At 39.1% G+C, this 19,469-nt stretch overlaps 1 protein-coding gene across 1 annotated transcript in view; it reads right to left on the bottom strand.

The window, feature by feature from the left end:
* insc (INSC spindle orientation adaptor protein) overlaps window positions 1-19,469 on the bottom strand; it is a 98,726-nt gene that overhangs the window by 62,738 nt on the left and 16,519 nt on the right. The window contains exons 2-3 of the mRNA XM_016485217.1: window positions 6,780-6,868; window positions 1,367-1,727 (exon numbers count right to left, since the gene is read on the bottom strand). Of these exons, the coding sequence (XP_016340703.1) occupies window positions 1,367-1,727; window positions 6,780-6,835 (417 nt within the window). The 5' untranslated portion in view covers window positions 6,836-6,868. The remainder of the gene's footprint in view (window positions 1-1,366; window positions 1,728-6,779; window positions 6,869-19,469) is intronic.

Below are 19,469 nucleotides of genomic sequence, written 5' to 3'. Positions count from 1 at the left end.
GGTCCCAGGGCAAACTTCTCTCGCTGAGAGCAGTTTACATCCCTGGGCATCTCAATTTGGGAGCAGACATCCTATCGAGGCAGGGGCCGAGGCCCGGGGAATGGATGCTTCACCCCGAGGTGGTGAAGCAGATATGGAGAGTGTTTGGCCAGGCTCAGGTGGACCTGTTGCGACTCTTATGACATCGCACTGTCCCCTCTGGTTCTCTTTGACTCATCCAGCTCCACTGGAGAGCGTTCTGGAGAGAGTGCGCCGGAACGGGGCCCGTCTGTTGTTAGTAGCCCCGTTCTGGCCGGGCCGAGTATGGTTCTCGGGCCTGATTTCTCTCCTCGACGGCGCTCTATGGGAGATTACTGTCAGGAGAGATCTCCTCTGACAGGTGGAGGGCACGCCGCCGCCCGGAGTTGTGGAAGCTGTGGGTGTGGCCTCTGAGGAGGCACAACTCATAACTTCCGGTCTCTCAACCAAGGTTGTTGAGACCATCCTCAATCCAGAGCTCCCTCTATGAGGAAACTGTACTTCTGCGGAGACCGCCAGCCCGACCCAGCTAACTGCCCGTTTGGTACAGTTCTGGAGTTCCTGCAGGCCTGTTTATCTGCAGGGTGGACCCACTCCACCCTAGAGGTCTTTGTGGCGGCCATTGCGGCCTACCACGCCCCTCTCGGTGGCCATTCAGTGGGAAGACACCCTCTTCTTACATGTTTCCTCCGCGGTGCGCTGAGGCTGAGGCCTCCGGCCAGAGAAGCTTATGCTAAGTGGTGGATCAGGATGCTATTACATAGCCTCGAGTCCTCTGATCTCCCCTCTCAGGTTACGTATGTAACCATGGATCCTCAAGGGAACGAGACGCTGCGTCTCGGTGCCATATTTCCGGCATCCCTGCCGGCGCTTGCTTCATTCCTGACACCGGCTCCGCTGCACGTGCTTTTATAGCTTCCTGGCCATGACGTCACCCGCCCGTGACGTCTCGCCCAGCTATTGGACTGATTTCACATGTGATTCAGAGCGTGGTCACAGAAGGCATTCCCAAAGCGTTTTCCGATGCAGCGTCTCATTCCCTCGAGGAACCATGGTTACATACGTAACCTGAGACGTTAACTGTTAATAGACTGCTTAATATCTGCCAACACTTTATTTTGATGATCCACAACAGACATTCCACTGACTACAAGTAACTTTGCAAGTATGTCAACAAATTCTACTAAACCTAACCCTATTCTAACAGTCTACTAATACTCCAGTGTAACCGATTATGTCATCAATAAAATATGTTTGCTATATGTGATTAAAGCCTTTATGTTTTTAAATGTAATTGTACATGCTGAAGACACATCTGTTGCTTATTTCTGAATGTGTCCTTTCGTACCTTCTGCATTTCTGGTGGGGCATTTCTGGCCGTGCTGTACTCTTGGATGAGCGAGCGCACGTGACAGTTGACCCTGATGGCTGTGCTGTGGACCCGCTGCCAGCGGCCTTTCTCCAGCCGCTGGAACATCTTCCCCAGCTCCGTGCTGACCACCAGCGCCCTCTTCAGCAGCGTCTGCAAGTTATCACGAGTGACGTGCTCACCAATGGCACCTGCCCCGGATACGATGAGCTCACCTGGAGTGTCTTCATCCACACCGATGGGTTTAGACTGCAGAACGCACATGCACTCCACCTCAGTCATGTGCCGTAAGTCTTCCATCCAGCGTTGTACCGAGTCCACCTGTATGGCATGCATCCTGCTGCACAGACATACACGACAATGTCAGGTCATGTACATTTCTGTACATACATGAGCCTTTGACTGTAGAGCCCGTAAATGATTCAAGCCTTACAACTGAGGTCTCGAACTTAGTCTTCAATCAAAAGTTACAGGTGGGACCCTAGCAAGCCTTTGGGCATACATGTAAATATATGTAAAAAAAAAAAAAATGTGCCTATGGCATTTCTGCAAAATGGTATTACATTACTTCTTGCATGATCACCACACTTTCTGAGTTAAAAGCACTGAGTTTTATACGAAAGAGAAGAAAGTGAATCTGGCAATGTTTTATTACGTTAGTTGTTGTACATGCCATGGCAGCTCAGAAAGGTTTATGATTTAATGCATAATACATAGCACCTACACTAAACCTAACTGATACTGTTAACAAAAGCAAATGAATTCAAATGCTTTTGCTGAAGCAGCCATGCCATTTTAACTTGCTTCTACAAGTCTTGAGCTTTTATGTCGTGACTTGTGTTTCACAGGACTCATAACCAAGTGCTCTACATCACTAGTGTAATGCAGTACCAGGTGAGCTACAGGGCAAGTTTACTATGTCAAAAAAGCCAAACATATGGAGCTGTTTATGTGATGCAAGCATGAAAAATGTGAAACGTCATTATGTAGTATTGTGAAAGGAACCACCCACATGAAATATGTCTTTATTAATTGATAATCTGGCTCTGTAATTGCTTGTGTGAAAAGGAATAAAAGTTGTTGATGTTTACACTAGTGTTCATTTCAGTAGAGACTGAGGTAAACTGTATGTGCATGTTTTGTGCATGGGTATGGAGTCTTACAAACATTTAAGTAGAGGCACATTTTTCCAATGAGCTAATGTTGAATTTAGAAAGCCTTTCTATGCAAACATATGAGGAGCTCAACAAAACACACTCATCTGTGCTAAATAACTTTGATTAGAGGCATCTGGCTAAGTGATTTTGAGAAACAAGGATATTCCACAGCCTAGAGTCAATTTACATTTATATTCTTTTCATTGTACTTACATGTGGATGTAACTATATGTAGAAGAACCGATTAATGTAAGCAGAGAGGACACAGTAGAGCATGGTAATGATTAAATCAGAAAAAGTGTGGGGATGCACACAGAAATCCCCCACTTCCCCCAGTTATAATGGTTGCTATGCCCCTGATTCTGCTTCATTATCAACCTGAGGTCAATCCAGAGGTCAGGACTGATGTGACTGCAAGCAAGAGTTTAATACATTTCCAGATATAAAATATTATTAAATGGAAAATAAAGGTGTTGTAAATTTGAGCAGTTGGGGAAAAACTCTATTAGAACTAAAATAATTAGCAAAAAAGAAAATAGTATTTTTAACAATATAATAAGATTAATGTTAAAACAAAACAAAACAAAAATATTGCAGATAATGGCACAACAGATACTACCATTATAAACAAGCAAAAGTGTTTTTTTTTTTTTTTTACAATTGGGGTCTAATTAACGATAGTGTTGGTTCTGTTGCACATTTAACAATAATGTCCCTCAGTATAAATGAACACAAACAGCAGTCTCCCAGAGCGTCCCTTCTCCACCAACTCTTTGGCAATGTGATCTAATGAGTGTCACATAGTGAACGAGTGGAACAGGAAACAAATGTCAATGCGACGACCCACAGATTTTACTGGCACTGTGTGCAGAAGCCAACACTGAAAAACAAAAACAGTGTGCATATTCAGTCATTCTTGAGAAGTGGGACAAAACAGGGTGCAAAATTGAAAAAATAAAACCTTGTACTCAGACAAATTAAACTACATTTATGTATCTTATATGTGCTAAGCTACTGAGCTATGCTTTGATACAACCTCCCAACTTTTCTCTTTTTTAACAAAATGTGCTTTTTTTTTTTTACCTTGGACTGTGTAATATAATTTCAGCTTTATCTTGAACAGCATTGAAGATGTTTTTAACATTTCAAAACACATTCTCGTGTTAGCAGATTACACTTTCATGAGAAAACTAAATTGAAGGTGATAATTGTGTTAAATACATTCTATTATTAATCCCTCATGACATTTAAAATTTAAAATATTTTTATTTTTAAACCTAATAGCAGTTACCCTTGCTGGACCTGTTTTGTCCCACGTCTCAAGAATGACTGATTTACACTTATACCACATCCATGCTTTTATTATGTGAAAAAGTCAGATATTTACATTTGATGTTTATATTTTCATGCTTCACAAATGGAAAGTTATAAAGTGCAATATCTCTAAAATGTCTAATTATATACACAAAATGATTATTGTTTCAGGGCAGAAATTTAAAAATTACTGTTATATTATTACAGTGTGTTACAGCTGGCCATTTTGAACAAAGTATCAACCAGCACAAACAATTTCTGTGAGAAAGGCCTCTTGTGAATGGATCATCATGATAATGGGTTTATTTGAATGAATGTGGAGGAAAAGCTGTTCTACAGCACAAATATTTACATTTCCACCCATTGATGGGTCAGAAAGTGCTGCGCTTTTATTCCCGTGTACAGTGAGGTCAGAATAATTCACTGCACTCCGCTAGGAGTCATTTACAGAGTAAACACACCTGAGAGAGAGAGGAAGACACATTTGCAGTCATGATGACTGGATAATCAGACCAACAACCAACCAACCAACCAAAAAATATAAAAAAAACATAAAATAAAATATATATCTGCTTACGTTCAGAGGACACATCACACTTTCTCTCAGAATAGCAACTTCTACTATGATGAAACATTTTATAATCACCAAAGAAATTATGGAAGATGATTGTGAATTTGGAAGCTGTCTTTTATATTTTATAGTTAAAGCACTGTAAAGCTGCTTTAACACGATCTGTATTGTATAAAGCGCTAAATAAATAAAGGTGACTTGACTTGACTAGTTTAAAGTAGGGGATTTTTAAAGCACTGCTTCTTCAGTAACACTTTGGTATAGAGACCAGTTCTCACTATTAACTAGTTGCTTATTAGCATGCATATTACTAGCATATTGACTGTTTTTTTTATATTTATGCAGCACATTCTGCATGAACATATTCTTCAGTTTATACATTTTTAATCCTACCCATTACCTAAACTTAACAACTACCTTACTAACTATTAATAAGCATTAATTAGGAGTTTATTGAGGCAAAAGCCATAGTTAATTTTGAGAAGTGGACCTTAAAATAAAGTGTGACTGCTTCTTCGTATGCCACGTCACCTTTAGCATCCTCCTTCAGGCGTAAGACACTATACTCTCTCACTCTAAGATGTGCATTGGGAAGAAACGCACTACAAATATATTGAATTGAATATTGCCCTATATTTTCTCTTATGCTTGAATAAAAAAAGAACATTATGTCACAATACACCTACAACCTCCACATCCTGGCCGATTAAAGCATGCGTTTCTTCCCAACAGACATCAATTATTCATCTGCTCTTGTCAGACATTGTGTCTATGTTTACCATTTGAAATGGATCATCTTTCAGAATAAAAATTGAATTTTCTACTCAGAGACGATGCATATGGAGAAAAGTCTGAATCTTCATGTCAATTTCTTCACTTGTTGGTCAAACGGAAGATGCTTTTGGATTAGCTGTCAGTCGAAGCTCCTGTATTATTCATGCGTGTCCTGAAGTTATTCTGACTCACAGTGCTTCCTCTTTGTCATTAACATATTGACACAATCATATTCTGAGTTTTTTGGCCTGTTTTTGAGTGACATCACAGATGAAACGAGCTGAAGCACTGTGATGACATCATATCTGACACTATGTGCAGGCGTGCTGTTATATCACAGGTAAATCTTGTGTGTGTGTGTGTGTGTGTGTGTGTGTGTGTGTGTGAAGCACTGTGATGACATCATATCTGACACTATGTGCAGGCGTGCTGTTATATCACAGGTAAATCTTGTGTGTGTGTGTGTGTGTGTGTGTGTGTGTGTGTGTGTGTGTAAACAGATGGAAAGTCCAGTGGAGCACAGAAAAGCACCTGTCCAAACTACTGGTGTGTGCGATGCTAATTGTTCATCAGGGGTGGAAGGCAAGCTCAACTCACAATGATTCAGCATCACCGTGAACATGAATGAGCATCAGACTCACTTCCTGCTAAACCTCCACCTGCTGTCTGATGGAGCGATGAGCCGTGAATCACACGGGCTTCAGTTCAGGCTGCTCTCTTCATTCATATGAGCACATATTTATATTTACACATTTTGAATAAAGGAAATGCTTTTGTTTGTTTTCTTCTTATTGTTCTTACCATATAATATACCCCCAGTAAAAAATAAAAGAATAAAAAAAAATCCTTGTTAGCTCAAGAACATATATTGCCTATCTCCGTTTTTTTTTTAATTTAGAAAATCATAATATGTTGCCAACCAGTGCATATATTTTCAATATTTTCATCCTTTTCAGTACATATCGACAAATTCACCTTATATATGCATTTATAGAGAGTGAATGTGTCTATATGTTCTGAATATATATATATATATATATATATTGAAATGTGTATTTGAGGAGGCAGACCACGTTAACAAAAAAAATAAAAAGATTTTAGGTCACAAATATTTATGTTCTGGGCATGTATTTATGAGAAACTTTGGTGTGATTACCGTCAGTGACAAACAAACATAGGTAATCACTGACTCTGACCTGCAATCTGAGCCTGTCTCACTCTCAACAACACACATCAGCATCTATTACTGCACATTACAATGGGAATACTGTCTGCTTGTGTTTCTACTTCCTCTTCATATCCACCTTATTTTTGTAAGTAAGCTATTTTTTGTGAATGTGCGAGACATCCAATTCATTATCCGCTGTAGGTAAATCACTAGAAGAATAACAAAGTGCCGAAAACGGTAAAACTATTTAGGTTACAAACACATTCAAGTTACAAGCAGCTGCACCTGATTTTATGTTATCAGTGGATAAAATAACAGCCACCAAGGAATGTTTAGTGATATACTTCTTTTGCTTATTTTTTAATGCCTTAATTTCATAGAGATAATGAGGCATGAAAGTCCACTTACATCTTTCCAGAGATTGAAGAATAGCTGCTCTGTCTGGAACTCTGTGGGGTCGCCATTCTGACTGCGTCCTCCTTACTTCAGCATAGCACCTACAAAACACAATATTAACAGACTGAATGCAGGCCATCATGAAGAGCTCACAAAACGCTAAAAACACCAAATTTCACCATGTTTTGCAGCAAGCAGTTACACTGACCACTATGTACTAATATAATATTTACTGTATATAAGCCTGTCTGCCTGAAGAGAAATTAATTAATTAATTTGATCAAGCTTGGATCAGAAAGTATCAAAACTGGGTTGTTTCTGAGTGACTGACTGATCTACAAATTGCACAAGAGATGCTACAACAACCACAGAAAAGTCATTGTGGAGATCAGTATCCAGTGCGGGGATTTTTCTGCTGATGATGACTGCATAGGAACCAGTGTGGACCTCATCAAAAGTTGTTAAATACAGCTACACCAGCCAGGACTTCATCTAGACACGTACTGTATAACATCCTGAATAAACCTGCCAGATCTAACAAAAAAAGGTAACACTTCAGCTTGGTGAATTCATATGAACAATTGTGACCCTGGACCACAAAACCAGTCATAAGGGTACATTTTTTTAAATTGAGATTTATACATCATCTGAAAGCTGAATAAGGCAATATTTGGCTGAGATACAACTATTTGAAAATATGGAATCTGAGGGTGCAAAAAAATCGAAATACTCAAAAGTAAAAGAGAAAATCGCCTTTAAAGTTGTCCAAATGAAGTCCTTAGCAATGCATATTACTAATGATAATACATTTTTGATATATTTACGATAGGAAATTTACAAAATATCGTCATGGAACATGATCTTTACCTCATATCCTAATGATTTTTGGCATAAAAGAAAAATCGATAATTTTGACCCATACAATGTATTGTTGGCTATTGCTACAAATATACCCCAGCGTCTTAAGACTGCTTTTGTGCTCCAGGGACACAATTAACTATTAAAGAGTTAATTACTGACTAATTACTGCTGATTGATAGTAAGTAAGGTAGTTGTTGTAGTAGTTATGTTTAGGTACTGGGTAGAGTTAAGGGGATCTAAAATATAGTCATGCAGAATAATAATCAGAATCAGAATCAGAAAGGGCTTTATTGCCAGGTATGTTTACACATATGAGGAATTTGTTATGCTAGCAGTGGGTGAAATGCCACAAGGATCTTCCAAATCCATTCATTACTATGTTTTCAGACCTTAAAACTGATGCAAACTACCACACATACATTTCATACTTATTCAGAGAAATAAGTATCCTCAGTGACAGCGATGTGTAGCGAAACATTTTACACAAATTTAGCTGGTAACGGACAAATGAATGCATGCATGACAGTTTGATCGTGTTTTGACTTTATGCGTTCAGAACACTGCCAAAGGTATTCTGGTAGTGGTTTGGTAAGTGAATAATGCATCAGTAAGTGACACTTTTCTAACTTTGTGTTTGAACTATGCAAACAAATTCCGCAGGAGGAATATAGGGTGGGCCACACCATGACAGATACCAGATATGTTCAGAGTCTTCGTCCAGCGGGACAACAACAGATGCAGCACATACTGAGTCTCCATCCCAGAGAGACAAAAGCGGATTGACCAAGTTCTGAGTCTCTGGCCCAGAAAGGCAGAAAACATACAGACCTTTGCAGCAAGTTTAAGCTCCGGCGAGCAAACCTTCACTTCAAGGTACTTTCATTGGCGTGTTCTAAATATTAGGACCTTCTGCACGTACTCCAGGGTCTCATCTGTGCGTTCCAGATTTTAGGACCCTTTGGTGCTCCAGGAGATCAGCATCTCATAGCGCTTTGTGTTCAAGCCTCTTGAAATGGATTCCTGCTCCTTTCCCCACTGCATTGTTACCCAGTTCAACCAGTGGAAGAAGTCACCACTCACCACCACTGGACTGCTCACTCAACCACAGAGAACGTAAATATCACTTATCCAACCCTCTTTCCAGAGACCCGGGCATTGTTTTATATTATCAGTATATGATTTTCTAATTTATGTTAGATGTTATATAGTTGATTTAATTTAACAACAAATACCATTTATTTGTTTGATTTGTTTACTTATTAGTCTCAGAAAAGCAACATTCTTGTTATTCATTTAGTAGTTGTTTATAACTCTTGTTTATCTTTTGTTAATAAAAATTATTTTATTACACTTATGTCTTCTTTGTGTTTCTAAAACAGTAAGAAGTTCTACAAGTTAACATTATCTCACCAACCTTCAGATAAATCAGCTGACCAACTCCCTCCAGTTTATATTATTTCCAAATTATTGAACAGCCCCTATTGGGACTGTTCTCATGCCGCCATGGTAAATGTCCTTGACTGGTGCCCTGAACTAAGCAAAGGGAAGTGGTCATCTAATGTACTTATAACCACAACTTAAGAGATGGGTGATCCAAAAATCACACTGTCACTGGTGGCATGAGTACCAATAACTACAATAGGAAAACATTTATGCTTTCTGCAATCACATATATGCAACATTGCGATCAACTGTTTCTTTCTGAGTTGCCATACCATTACACCCAGTGCCATATTTAACACCACAGGAAACAGCAGGGAACGTTATACAGCCTTGATAACATTGTATTGTTTGTTGTATTATGACTCTTATGATGTGCTGCGAATGGTCAGTCAATGTAGCTGTTATCTGATTGGCTTGAGTAAACGATGATTGGAGTCCAGCTATTTGTGGATTTGTGTGCATGTATAGCAGCTAGAAATGTCGGAAAAACATGTGCTGTGATCCACAAATGCACAGAAAGCAATCAACAAATTCATTTTGTTGAATTTGTTGTTTTAACAAATTCAAAGTTGTGTTTGTGACAAAAACTTTACATAAATTTGTTTCTGTTTGTCTGTGAATTCATTTAATTGTTGTGAATCTTTATTTGTGAATCTGTTTGTGAATCTCCTTTCATTTATTTGGGAATATGAAATAATTCTAACCCCATACTGGGCAATGCAACCCCATTTCCCCAATCAGCTAAACCCCCACAGATAATGATGGAGGCCTTGACACTTGAGGCACTTCTGTACTGGGACTGATGGCTGGCAGGTGGTCATTGAGAGGCAACAGAGCATCTGTTCTCATCAGCTGAAGGAGTAGCCATCAGTCCATGCAGCAAGACATCAGACAGTCTATAGTGTTTCATCAGACACAGTTTTTCTAGTCTTCTGTAACTTCATGTGTGGGTAAGTGGGTAACATCTGGTTAATGTTGTGTTATTAACACTGTTGTGTTTCCATTTGCTGTCTTGTTGGTAAACAGACAGATTTCGCAATATATGATATGTTTCCCAAAGTGTAACTCAGTGATGTTAGTGTGGTTTAAAGACTCTGTCCAGGTTCATCTCCCACCATTGATCTAAATTGAAGAGGTTCTATTCTTGTCCTGTCCTTTCCTCTATAGTAATTTTATTACTATGCCAAAAGAATATCTTATCTTCTGATTTACTGGCAGAATGCCATCCAGTGACTAAATAAGCTTTAGTGCTCATTCCATGTTATTTATTGATGTATCCCATTTACATTATTCAATTTACACAACCTGCTAACCATGTAGGTCTGTACTCTCTTCTGATTCATTTAATGACATCCTGCAGCAGGATGGTTTGAAGTTTACTCGTCAATGCTGGAAGCTGGTATCTGTGATTTTGGAGTATGAATAATGCTGCCTCAGGACAAAACCAGTAAAAATACATATTTCTGCCCCCCCAGAAAAAAAGGTAACACTTTATTTTAAGGTGTCCTTGTTACACGTTATACTACCGTACTATTATAATAACAATTAATTATGCATAATTACATGTGAGTAACCCTAAGCCAAACCCAAATCCTAACCCTAACCATATAGTAAGTACATGTAGTTAATTAATATTACTCAGTACTTAAATGCATAATTACACTGTAATAAGGACACCTTAAAATAAAGTGTAACCAAAAAAAATAAAAATTAAGGAGTAGAATTATGATATGAGCAGTAACCAATATTATAATATCACTGCATAGCAGTTTTGAAAATGCCCTGTCAGCAAAAACCTGTCCAGCATTTTGACCATTGTCCTATGCTTAAAAAGCAAAACGAAACTAAGTCAACACTGAAACTGACAGAAATGGCTACAAAGTTTGAATTCTGGTTGAGGTGAGATCAGTTGTTACACTCCCTTTTCTCTAAATCTGAACATAGTTGAGTTGTCACGTAGTTTGTCATGTAACAACTTTCATAGAAGACCACCTTACCATTCAGTAATATAAAGTTGTTGCTTGGAGTTTCTAAAAACTCCACAAAAACCTAAAGCTGTTTATAATCAAATCTTGCTGTCAAGTATACATTTACACATAATTACACAAACCCAGATGTGCGAGCTTAAACACAATTGTTGTCACGATCCTATAACCAGTGACTAAAAAAAAACTCACAGAAGTGACAGGACCATGAGTTTCTTTCTAAAACCCCTATCTATACATGTGAACTATGCATATGAACACCCAGTGATTAGGCCTACTGATTTTAATCTCACAGTCCTTAAAGGTCCCATATTTTACACATTTCTGGAGTTTTATTTTAGATTTTGATGTGCTAAGAATATATATTTGCAGTATATGTACCAAAAACCATCTCAATATATTTTTACAGCTCCTTTCTCAGGAGCTCTGATGAGAACAGGTCGATTTTGGCCTGTCTAATTAATATTCATGAACCTCTCTTCTGATTGGCCTGTTGTGTTCTGAGTGACGCACGGCCAGGCCAACCACAGCTAACTAGGGTCAGCCGATGACACAGCGCTAGCTGGAGGCAGCAAAACAAAGAGGTGTATGAAATAATGTCTGTGTGCATGTGTATAAAACAACAAACTGACCATTTATCTGGCCTATATTTATCTATATAACTGACCTAATCATTTGTAATTGTATATACATTGTTGTGATTAACTGTGGCTGGAACAATAATGTAGCTGTAAAAATAGTTGCCTGCTTGAAATTGAAATGTATATACATCATCATGACTAGATAGACACAGTGAGTTTGTCTTTACTATACACATTAGATGTGATCCACCTCATAGTAACAATCCTGTCAGATCGTCCATCCTTTGAGTGAGAGTGTAACGTTACAGGTCGGCCGATCTGGTTTCGTGGTTAAAGTTAACCTTTTCGACATGTTTCCGTGTTGTTGTTGCTCAGCAATGGCATGGACTTGATGTTGTCTGGGGTTTAGCAAAAGGAGAGTGGGACGGTGGGCGGTGCTCGGGGTGGTGACTGAAGGTGACTGTGTAGTTCTGACATCAACTTTTTACGGAAGTCACAACGGTTCGTTAAAAATCACAGCTACTTTAAGCAGGCTGTGTGAATTTTACTGTGGACTGACTGTTTTGAAACTTATATGGTAGTTACATAGCACCTAGACCTCAGTTATCATGAAAAAAGCCAGGAAATTTCAGTTTTGACAATATGGGACCTTTAAGTAGACAGAACAATCTTGGTTCATTTTAACCATCATAAATTGTCCTTCATGAGTCAGATAATGATGCTGGTTACTGTATTTGTGCATGATTCAGCATATCATGAAATGCATTTCATCTATGAAAATCTGTGAATGTGATATGATTTTTGTTGTTGTTGCAAAAACTGCATATACAGTATCCTTCACAGGATGTGCATATGGTTGCATCAGTTTTGATCAGTTTTTCCTACAGTCACCAAACTCGGTTTTGTTCTCATCAAGCCGGAAAATTTTCTAATTTACAGTCATTAGCTACGACCAACAGGAAGTTGGCTATTTTAATTTGACTCTGTATTGGCTCTGTATTTTTGCATACTCCTTCTAGGACAATCATGCAATTCACACCATAATTTGTCAACATGATGCCAATATATTGAGAATGCTAATGGTAAAATTGGAAACAGTAATTTTCTTATATCTTTAAAGTGCATTGTCCAAACTCCTAAACTTTTTACATATGGAGAACAAGTCATTCTGAAGAAACATGCTTAGTTTCGTGAATCTTTGATGCTGTGGGGGCTAACAGCAAATTTTAAACTATCACACATTTTACCTGACAGATGAAGGTTGTAATACTAAAGATGTCCACTAGGTGGATAATATATGGGATAAGAAATCTTTTAAGCCTACTCTTTCTCCTCTCAATTACTATCAGTTAGAATGAGGAATAAATCAGTTAGAATCAACTGAAATGTACTGCACTGTCAATATAGTATTTAATAATTATTTTACAAATGCTTATAAGCAAATGCTTATAAATGTTTATAATCATTAAAATCATTTAAAAATTCTTATAGACCATTAAAAGGGCTTCCGATCCCCAGTTCAGCCCAGGAAGAGCTCCCGATCCTCAAGTAAGCCCAGGGAGGGCTCCCGATCCCCAGTTCAGCCCAGGAAGAGCTCCCGATCCTCAAGTAAGCCCAGGGAGGGCTCCCGATCCCCAGTTCAGCCCAGGAAGAGCTCCCGATCCTCAAGTAAGCCCAGGGAGGGCTCCCGATCCCCAGTTCAGCCCAGGAAGAGCTCCCGATCCTCAAGTAAGCCCAGGGAGGGCTCCCGATCCTCAGCAATGGCATGGATGCGATGTTGTCTGGGGGTTTGGCAAAAGGAGAGTGGGACTGTGGGTGGTGCTCTGGGTGGTGACTGAAGGCGGTGACTGTGTAGTTCTGATGTCACCTTTTTACGGAAGTCACAACGGTTCGTGAAAAATCACCGCTACTTTATGCAGGCTGTGTGCATTTGATTGTGGATTGACTGTTTTGAAACTTATATGGTAGTTACATAGCACCTAGACCTCAGTTATCATGAAAAAAGCCAGGAAATTTCAGTTTTGACAATATGGGACCTTTAAGTAGACAGAACAATCTTGGTTCATTTTAACCATCATAAATTGTCCTTCATGAGTCAGATAATGATGCTGGTTACTGTATTTGTGCATGATTCAGCATATCATGAAATGCATTTCATCTATGAAAATCTGTGAATGTGATATGATTTTTGTTGTTGTTGCAAAAACTGCATATACAGTATCCTTCACAGGATGTGCATATGGTTGCATCAGTTTTGATCAGTTTTTCCTACAGTCACCAAACTCGGTTTTGTTCTCATCAAGCCGGAAAATTTTCTAATTTACAGTCATTAGCTACGACCAACAGGAAGTTGGCTATTTTAATTTGACTCTGTATTGGCTCTGTATTTTTGCATACTCCTTCTAGGACAATCATGCAATTCACACCATAATTTGTCAACATGATGCCAATATATTGAGAATGCTAATGGTAAAATTGGAAACAGTAATTTTCTTATATCTTTAAAGTGCATTGTCCAAACTCCTAAACTTTTTACATATGGAGAACAAGTCATTCTGAAGAAACATGCTTAGTTTCGTGAATCTTTGATGCTGTGGGGGCTAACAGCAAATTTTAAACTATCACACATTTTACCTGACAGATGAAGGTTGTGATGTCCACTATGTCCACTAGGTGGATAATATATGGGATAAGAAATCTTTTAAGCCTACTCTTTCTCCTCATCAGTTAGATCAGTTAGAATGAGGAATAAATCAGTTAGAATCAACTGAAATGTACTGCACTGTCAATATAGTATTTAATAATTATTTTACAAATGCTTATAAGCAAATGCTTATAAATGTTTATAATCATTAAAATCATTTAAAAATTCTTATAGACCATTAAAAGGGCTTCCGATCCCCAGTTCAGCCCAGGAAGAGCTCCCGATCCTCAAGTAAGCCCAGGGAGGGCTCCCGATCCCCAGTTCAGCCCAGGAAGAGCTCCCGATCCTCAAGTAAGCCCAGGGAGGGCTCCCGATCCCCAGTTCAGCCCAGGAAGAGCTCCCGATCCTCAAGTAAGCCCAGGGAGGGCTCCCGATCCCCAGTTCAGCCCAGGAAGAGCTCCCGATCCTCAAGTAAGCCCAGGGAGGAGGTAGAAGGGCTCCAGCCTTAGAGGCCGAGGCGGGGGCGCAGGCCGCGGCCTGGGAGGCTGCTCTGCCATGGCCTCCTGAACTGCCTACACCACCATGTCCTCCTGAGGTCCCTACTCCGCCATGGCCTCCTGTGTTCCCTACCCCGTCATGACCTCCTGTGTTCCCTACTCCGCCACGACCTCCTGTGTTTCCTACTCCGCCATGTCCTCCTGTCCCAGCCTTTGTTTAATAAACCCTTTTGATTTACTTTACTCCGTGTTTCCTCGTTCCTTCGTTCCTGTGTTCCTCGTGTGTGAAACGTGACAAATGTAGAGTGGGAATTATTATATTTATTAAAATTATTAAATGGATGCCGCCTTATTGGGACAAAAAGCCCTCCATACACCTACCCCAACACCAAAATACTTCATTATTAAACGCTCATTATGAATATTATTTCCACTTTTCTAATATTTTCTTCATTGAAAGGGAATGCCTTTCTGATCTAATATTTGATGGGTAAAGGGAGAAGAGTGAGTCCGGTAAACGGCAGATTCGAACTCGGGTCGATCACGTCAAAAAGCTGTTTCTATGTGCCTTACTCACTACGCCACTACAACTGTTATATAATTCGCATCATGTTCAATTTTGTGTGGCCCAACCAGACACTGGTGGGCATAATTACTGTAAATAGCCTATATGTCAACAAGGCTGGCTATTTGCACTTGAAAAACTTATTGAAACAGCACCGTGATATGGGCTGATATAATGTATCGCCCCATAGAAACTTCAAGTGTTCATAAATATATATTGGATATCAAAATTTGGATTTTGTTAGATCATTAGACCCTGCATTAAATCCATCGGCTCATTCCACACTAACAGTGCTTAATAAGACAAAGCACCTTATTTATTAAAGAGGAGCTCACACGTCAAAAAGTAGCAAATATAGGCCCATTTGTTTGCAAGCATAGGACCATTTCCGTTGTGTTGTGCCAATTTCGTTGTGTTGCGATTTGTTTTGCATTGTGTTTTGATAATTTTGTTGTGTTGTGGCTTGTTTCCATTGTGTTGCTGCTTTTTTCCTTTGTGTTGTGCCAATTTTTGTTGTTGCGACTTGTTTTCCATTGTGTTTTGATAATTTTGTTGTGTTGTGGCTTGTTTCCATTGTGTTGCTGCTTTTTTCCTTTGTGTTGTGCCAATTTTTGTTGTTGCGACTTGTTTTCCATTGTGTTTTGATAATTTTGTTGTGTTGTGGCTTGTTTCCATTGTGTTGCTGCTTTTTTCCTTTGTGCTGTGCCAATTTTTGTTGTTGCGACTTGTTTTCCGTTGTGTTTTGATCATTTTGTTGTGTTGTGGCTTGTTTCCATTGTGTTGCTGTTTTTTTTCCTTTGTGTTGTGCCAATTTGGTTGTTGCGGCTTGTTTTCCATTGTGTTTTGATAATGTTTTTGTGTTGTGGCTTGTTTCCACTGTGTTGCTGCCTTTTTCTGTTGTATTGTGATATTTCGTTATGTTGTGGAGATTTCTCTGTGCTGTGCACCCTCTGTCTTTTTTCTTTCTCAAGAGCTGTCATTAAAACCACCTACAACATTAATATATAAATTGAAGTAGACAAGTCAAGCATGTCAATGACCATTAGCATTCACTTAATTGACATGTCAAGTGCCATTGAAAATTATCTCACCATTTCACTATAAGAGCCAATTTCGCTGGAATCAAGTGATTTGATATTGTGGTGACTAATGTAATAGTGGGATTTGGGCATTATCGTTAATGTAGCTATAGCTGTACATGTTATGGAATAAAAAAAAGAGAGAAAGTTAGTGACTTGGTTTTAGATGTTCATGTCTTGCAGAAACAAATCTGTACTCAAGTAGTTTATTATCCATCAGGATATCTCTGATGAAAGCTGTGCATTTCAATAAATACTACAGCAGTCTGATTAAGCGCCCCAGCAAGAATTAGATATTTTAAACAAAGAGGAACAAAATCATGCATTCATTGCAAGAAAGGTTACCTCTTAATAGGCCTTCCCAAAAAGGCAATTAATAGTTAATACAAAATTTTCACTGCTGTGTGCTTTACTCACCTGTCTAAAAGTGATCCCCAGAGCTGAAAGAATGTTTCTAAACACAGTCTATTGTCTATTCATTAAAACTCAAATCTATGAACCCAGAAAGAAGAACCTGATGAATGAGCAGGCAGAATGTTCATGATTTAAACCAGAGGACTACTGGAAGGTATGCTTTTCCAGCTATAAACACATTCTTCATTGTTCATTGTCATTGCTCTCACATTCCTGCACTAGTAAGTGGGTTGACTGAAAGTTCGCTGTAGCACTCAAGTTCCACAGATATATTATCTCAAAAACACAACATTAGGCATTAGCAGAGAACACAGCGCAAGGACTGACTGTAAGAGTAGAGAATGAAGAGCTTGTACGGATGTAATCAGTGCCTTTTTCTCTTGCTTTAAACCGTGAGAGTAAAAAGCTCTTAACATGAGGTCCTGATGGCTGAGTGGGCTAAATGTAGCTCATTCCTGAGATATCTGGCCACGCTGTCATGGGATGACCTTCTCTGTTAGCAACAGACCTACATGTTTCAAGATAAAAAACTGCTTAATCTGTTTAATCAGATATCATCTACACTGTGATGAATTGCCTCATTACCATCTCTGCCATCCAAAGCTGATGGATTCCCTCTGAATATCACATGTAGACACATATGGTCTTCTTGAGTGATTGACCGATGAGATGGATTCGGCTAAACTAAAGACAGAGATGAACAGGGCTTTGGTAAACAATCAAATATTCTTATTCTTAGGCTGAATTCTTTACTCTGATTGGTTGGCAGATATATTAAGGGTGTTGATTAATTGTCTGTAACTCCAAGTTCTGAAGAAGGTCCACGCGTGTCGACTGCATTACTGCTGCATATCACTTCACTACAATATTTCTAATTTGTTAAAAAAAAATAGTAATGGCAGCTTGAGGTGTTTTTAATCAGGATGCTTAATATTTTTATGCTTAATATAAATTTGTATGTTTATTTTCACGGTTCACGTACTCATAAGGTTGGACGTGAAAATAACCATATAAATATGTATGTGTGGCAACTGTGGTATAACAAATTACCCAGGACTTCTTGTATGCTAAATGAATGAATGCAATGGCCAAATGGAAACGAGTCATTCCTTTCAAAAACTGACTGTCACAATAAAATATTTTCAGGCAAATGCTCCACAGAATGCAGGTGACGACTCAGTTACATAATCACTGTATCCATCATTACAAATTACTGATGGCCCAATCAACTAAACACTACCTCAGAATTATTTGCTCATGAGTACATGTCCTCAATTGTCAACAAGAGGACAAAAAAGCAAATAATGAAAATTCAACAAAGATTGCTGTCAAACAGACGGAAGGTGAAGCATAATAAATGCAGACCTGCATGTAGTGATGCTTCTGAAGAAGCTGTGGATCAGCAGCTCTCATACAGTTGAGAGGCTTTGAGGCGTGTGGAGAGCAGGAAGGTTAATCAGTTCTCAAAGAGAGGACGTGCTTCAGTAGACCTCACTGATGTGACATATTCAGCCACTGACACATGACTGACTGGACCAGCCTGCTCTCATTGTTTATAAGTAGGTATTCATACATAACATTTACAGGTACAAAAAATATGGATAGACACACAACATGGACATGCTGACAGCATCTAAACCATCAGCAGTATTACAGTTACAGAAATCTAAAATATTAACAAGTCAATTATATCAAAATATATTTATACATTTAAACTTTAGATCCCTTAACCCTATCCTCAAACCTAAATATAACCACTTTACATAACATTAAAAAAAAAACATTGGTTACAAGATATCAATATATAGATGTTTTTGAGTCATTATACCCTCTGCTTTTACTCAACCTAACCCTAACCATTTACCTACAATTATATAGTTTCAAGAAAAATGTAACAGGCAGACAAGTGTAATCACAATAATTTATTCCAAAAACGCAGTACCTCCGCCCTGGCCCCCTGAGTTCCCTGCTCCGCCATGGCTTCCTAGTCTGCCTGCTCCACCATGGTGCCCTGAACTGCCTGATCCGCCATGGGTCCCGGAACGTGTACCGTTCTGGAGGCCTGCCGTCCAGTGTAAGCCAGTCCTGAGGGGCCTCCAGAGCGCCCATCCATTGGATGTTTTGTGGTGCGTGGACGCGCCTTCGGGGAGTGGGGAGTAATGTCAGTCCTGTGGCTTGTGTTTTCCTCCCCCACGTGTTCCATGACCCAGTTTTCCCATGTCGATTGTTTCCAATTTGATTCCAGGTGTGTCTCATCTTCCCCTGATTAAGATTGTATATAAAGTGTGTTCTGCCCATTGTTTCCCGGTATTGAATGTCATCTATCCCCGCTACGTGTGTGTTCCTGGTTCCCTTGATGTTATTAAAGGGGTCATATGATGTTGCTAAAAAGAACATTATTTTGTGTATTTCGTGTAATGAAATGTGTTTATGCAGTTTAAGCTTCTAAAAACATTATTTTCAACATACTGTACATTATTTGTTCTCCTCTATGCCCCGACTTTCTGAAACGCGTCGATTTTTACAAATCTCATCGGTCTGAAAAGCGAGGTGTGCTCTGATTGGCCAGCTATCCACTGCGTTGTGATTGGCCGAATACCTCAAGCGTGTGATGGAAATGTTACGCCCCTTAC

This window comes from Sinocyclocheilus anshuiensis, unplaced genomic scaffold, assembly GCF_001515605.1.
Source record: "Sinocyclocheilus anshuiensis isolate Anshui unplaced genomic scaffold, SAMN03320099.WGS_v1.1 scaffold445, whole genome shotgun sequence".
NCBI classification, from domain to species: domain Eukaryota; kingdom Metazoa; phylum Chordata; class Actinopteri; order Cypriniformes; family Cyprinidae; genus Sinocyclocheilus; species Sinocyclocheilus anshuiensis.
Note: the sequence above shows the minus strand (reverse complement) of the source record. Positions and strands in the feature narration are given on the sequence as shown.